Source organism: Merops nubicus, unplaced genomic scaffold, assembly GCF_000691845.1.
Source record: "Merops nubicus isolate BGI_N331 unplaced genomic scaffold, ASM69184v1 scaffold45156, whole genome shotgun sequence".
NCBI lineage: Eukaryota > Metazoa > Chordata > Aves > Coraciiformes > Meropidae > Merops > Merops nubicus.
Genome location: NW_008615205.1, coordinates 9,575 through 14,939, shown reverse-complemented (window position 1 = coordinate 14,939; position 5,365 = coordinate 9,575). Strand labels below are relative to the sequence as shown.

Below are 5,365 nucleotides of genomic sequence, written 5' to 3'. Positions count from 1 at the left end.
AGGGGCGGGGCAGGAGGCCCCTGCCGCTGGGGCCGGGGCTTTCACACTGTCAGTGTGAGGAGCGTGGGAGTGCTGGGGAGGCAGGAACCTCGTCCTTCTAAAGAGAGAAAGGGCAAAAGGAGAGGGAGAGGAGAGGTGATAAAGTGCTTGGAAGAAAAATTGTGTTTTTCAGGACAGAAGCACCGGGTCAAATCCACCCAAGACAACCACTGAGTTTTGCTGGGTTAGCACATTTGTGAGATGTAACAGGCTCAGACGGTGCTTAGCAGAAGCACTAGGTTTCCAACACCATTTCAAACAAAAGCCAAACCCTAACATGAATCCAGTATCTCCAGCCTTTTCTTTTTTACAGTTTCTATGATGCAGTAAATGATAAAATTCAAGCAGATCAGCATGGAATCAGGACAAACAATGAAGTTAAAAAAAGCTCTTGATCTTCTTCGAGTAACTTTCTACAACACTGGAAAGATTCCCTAGATCTTTCTTTGCAGATAGAAGAAATTATACATGGTGCTTTAAAGACATGACAGCAACAGAAATAAAAATGTTGTCATTTCAGTATGAAAAAAGACAATTTTGAACAGCAAGCAGAATCACACTGTGATGCCCTTAAAACAAGTACCAATAAACTAATTTGTTGATGGCAAGGTTAGAGCTTCAACCCCATGGCAGCAGGTGGCTTGCAACTCTTCCACTGTCACTCGGCATGTCAGTATCAGCATGGAACTGGTCATGGAGAACCTCTGTACCAAACAGGTCACACTCTAGATAACATCCAACTTTAGCAAATTCCAGAAGTTTGTTTGTATCAAATATGGTCCTGCAGAACATATGTAACACAAAGTCAGCACTGTAGCAGGAAGAAAAAAAATCTCATGGTACAAGGACAGGTATTTTGCAACTTCCTACTTGAAAGGAACAAACCCAATAACCTAAGATTTGATTCACCCTTTTGAAAAATGGGACCCCTGTTTGACATATGCACCTTAAGCTGCTACACAGCATTGTCTTTCTCACATTCATCTGGGACTTCATGCATTAATAAAAACAAAACAAAATCAACCTTTGCCCCTTGAAATAATGAAACATTTACAATAATCTTTAAATGGAAACAGGAAAGTTACTGACTTTTGCTATCACTAGCCCTCTCAACAGACAACCTAACAAGGAAGGACATTTAAGGAGGAGATTAATTCATAGCGACATTTAAAAAAACCACAATGGATTACTTACACAAGACAGATTTACTTTCCCAAAACAGTTACAGGAGATAGGTATATCCAGGGCTTCTTTCATCCATCACACACCAGTAATACACAACTTTGCCTTTAGTTTCTATTCTGTACAGTCATGTCTCAAGATTGTCATTAGAAGAGCAATATATCACTGCTTGCACTGGGACCTGGCCAGAACGCCTTCAGGAAACACTCTCACCAAAATACATAATGGCACTCTGACTACCTGGGACAGTGGCTCTGCAGCAGGTTTGAAAACTGAAGGAATGAAGCTACTAAAACCCATCATTCCTTTCCAAAAGAATAACTGGAACATTGTTGCTTCTTTGAAACATCTTTAGTAAGAGTATAAGCTATCCAAAGGAGAACAAAAACACTCACATGATACATAATAATTTTACCTTTATGCCCACAACACAATTTTTTACATCTAAGGAAAAACAAGTTTCCACAGCACAGTTAACTCAAAGGGCAGTAGTTTCATTTTGTTATTACTGCAGATATTGATGTCACAAAGTCATTTTGCCCTATACGATTACATCACAGTCTGTTGCTATGGAAATGACTGATGTCACGATTTCAATATTATGACTTAACACCAGTAGGACCAAGTAGGAGGAACAGATGGGTTGAGAAAGAGAAAACTCTTGTTCCAACAAGTCTGCCATCAGCAGGAGTTTAACATTTGCCAACAGTAATTAATAAAATATGTTATCTAAGAAAAAAAACTATATTTTACAGAAATGGAACATTTATCACTAAATGAGTTTTCAAAGTGCAGAACAAGAAAACGGGTTACTTTGGGTCCAGCCAAAAAAAATGCTTTTAAAAAGCATTTTTAAAACTCTAGTTCGTGTTGTGCTTTGAGGTGCTCTGTCCCAGTGAAGAGCAGGGGAGCCTTTCTTCATTCAGCCATTGGGTCCCCTTATAAGCCACATGGACGTGGCAGCAGGAGCAGTTCTCAGCTCACAGTGCTAATCTCTGGTGCTGGAATGAGATGTTTGGACAACATGCACCCCTGAGCGGCCCCCAAATGAATGGAAAAGCAGATGGGACACAGGGAAGCATCCTGCAATTTGCCCTCATCCATATAAATCACTGCTGGGATACCCACCAAACAAACCATTATCAAGCAAGCATTCACAACAGCTGCTGTGAGTCTTCTAAGAAAAGCTACTAGGTGAATGAATATTGATCTCTACCAAGATACCTTTACATCCTTAATCCCAAATAAACGGCCAAAGTCAAGACTCAGCAGCTTTTGCTTCCCAGACTTTACCTACACCAGCAGTGCTACCTTTTGTTCTAAGGTGCTAAATTGCAAAAGGCGGTAGCCAGCATTTTAGTTTGATCATCTGATTGTGAATCCAGCTGAAAACTACCATTCTGTCTATGTCAAAAGCAGACATGAAATATGGAGCTATGTACAAATTTATCTCACATTTAAGGGACTGAGATGCTCCTACGTGGATTCTTCTCAGTGGAGGAGACTTCAAATGTTAAATGCACATTGCTAAGACAAACTTCACAGTAGCTTAGAGTCTATGTTACAGCAAATGCCAACATGAATGTGTGAAAGTAATGATAAAAGGAGCATAAGGAAATGTCATATTGTGCATCTGTGGTTGTTAGTGAAACTACACCTCTGTCTTGACTGTGTCCCTACTTAAGATTGCTTATTTTCCACCAATAAATCACTGGATTCAGTGATTTACAACAGTATATAAAGGAAAACAAACAAACAAACAAACAAAAAATAAAAAAAGGATGTTTATGTTGTATCAAAACGGCTACATAACTACTGACACCTGAAATTTGCTCAGTCCTCTTTCATAAAAATATTTAAGTAATCAGTTTTTCTTTAGAAAGGAGAGAAAAAAAATGTCTATAGATACAGTGAAATGCAGGTAAGTACATAAAGCAAGCCCATATAATTTATATCTAATCAAGTATAAGTAACATCTCATGGCACTGAATTTTATGCTCCTAAAATCCCCAAGTAAAACACTGAGCTCTGTGTGAATACAAAACACTCGTGGCTCAATTTGCAAGCTCTTAAAGCCTGTAGCTGTTAGAAATTTGGAGCACTGTGCTCTTGCCCGTATTACACTCATACTGAGGGCAAATAATTCAATTTCTGAGAATCATATGACCACGAACAGTCTCCATTATTCAGCAGCTGGCCAAACTAATCAATGCTTGGACATTTTCCAGCTCAGCACCAGAAACTCAAGGTCACACGACTGACCTGGCAATAGTGTTGTGTTTCTAAACTGGAGACAAAAAAAACACCTCAATTCCCCTCCATGTCTTATGTGGGGCTCCTAGTTTTTGTTCTCAGGGAAACTAAAAGTTAGCTCTCTGGTCTATGCTAAGAACTAACAAAAACATAGCTTTTTTCTTTGTAAGCAGTATTTCTTATGTCTGGTACCAGATTAAAGATCTGCCTTCTGCTTTGATCCAGAATCCAGCCAAATCAGGGAGTTCTCCCTTAGCTTCTGCGAGATTGTCGTAAGGCCCTTAAGAGTGGCCCTGTTTTCAAAAACACTGGAAGCCTAGCAGCTTCCCACTCAATTTGGTGAGAGCTGCTCAATGCCCAATCCCAGAACAGGGATCTGTGCAGGGATACGAACTAGTGGCTTCCCATTTTCTAAAAAGTTTTAACCATCGACTTTTAAAATTAAGTTGACTCATTTGCAAACTGTGACAGATATTTTTCCAAATGTTCTCACTAGTTTTCCTCTGCATTCATAGCCTCCTGCCTTGGAGAGTTCCCTCCCCTCTTCTCCTTATCATCACATTTTCTTAATAAAAGATGAATGAATATTTATTATTACAAGAATATCCAGGGACCTCAGTCATTATTAACACATTGTCTTAGGCACCATACAAACAATCTGATATAGATCTGCAAAGTCTGGACAAATGGTAGAGAAGAGAGATATAACACACACCCTCAGCAGAACAATGATTTGCAACTGTCCTGTAAGTACTGCAATTATATAGACTTTTTACAAGAACTTTGGGTGATCTCATCGGGAAGCAATTAGTGAGAAAAAGAGACAAGAGGCAGAAGGGATATACTCCTTCCTTAAAAATTCTGAAAACAACAGGATAATTGGGGCTGTACCAGATGCCCAAACATAAGAGTACTTTATTTTCCTTTTACTGCTGCATTTTAACAAATCCCTGAGAGAAAATGGAGCTTAAGAATTGGAAATGCTGACAGATAATCCCAGCATGCACAAATAGTGCTGGTCCAGCTATAACATGCAAGTAGTAATGCCGTGCCAAACTTTTTCACATTGAGAAATTGTAGTTTTCAACTATTTTGCTGGAACCTCTCTCCAACTTTGACTTATCCAGGTATACTCATAAGAGAGAGGAATGGTTAAGACTTACCTGCCCCACTGTCACAACCTGTGTTTGATAAGAATGAGTAGAATCCACATAAAACCCAGCTCCAGCAATAATACAGACTCCAGTTTCTTCAGCAAGCTTCTTCGAAGTATTCATATCCTAACCAATTCCTGTGGTTGTGCTTTCCACAATCATCCCACCACTTGCTGCTTTAAAATGCATCTACTTCCTGATACAAAGGAAGGTTTTCTTTATGGCTGTAGGGATTTTGCTTAATCCAAAACAACTTCTTCATCTCAACGGGCCCATCAGACAGAGGCTTTTGGCCTGGAGAAGGTGAACAAAAACAACTGCTGTAGTTCATAGTCAAGTGTTCATAAGTCAACATATAGCCAAGGCATTCTGGCTCCACGGGGCCCAAGACAGTCTGCGCTTTCCCTCTCAACGAAGGCATTTTCTTCAACAAAAGGGAAAAAACAGATTCTAAAAGAGTCTGGGAAGGAAGAAGAAATGAAACAAACCGTTCAGAAAGAGCAAACCTTTCTTACACAATTTCTGAATTCCCTCCTCTCTCTCTCATGCATATACCTACACACTGAATATTCACTGGAACATTGTCAAATGCTGTTTCCAGCAGAGTGGTCAATATGAAAACAAAAGCATTTCTTTTACCCAGCTGCGCTTTTCGCAGTACACTAGCAATGCAAAACTATCATGCCAGTACGAGGAAATCACCACCATTTATTGTACTATAGTCAATATCACATTAA

General features: G+C 39.6%; 1 protein-coding gene across 1 annotated transcript in view; it reads right to left on the bottom strand.

Annotated features, from left to right (window-relative positions):
• Positions 1 to 5,049, bottom strand: part of PTER (phosphotriesterase related) — a 6,995-nt gene extending 1,946 nt beyond the window's left edge. The window contains 4 exon segments of the mRNA XM_008942446.1: positions 688 to 820; positions 1,664 to 1,665; positions 4,638 to 4,812; positions 4,814 to 5,049. Of these exon segments, the coding sequence (XP_008940694.1) occupies positions 688 to 820; positions 1,664 to 1,665; positions 4,638 to 4,812; positions 4,814 to 5,049 (546 nt within the window).
• Positions 5,050 to 5,365: the final 316 nt, after the last annotated feature.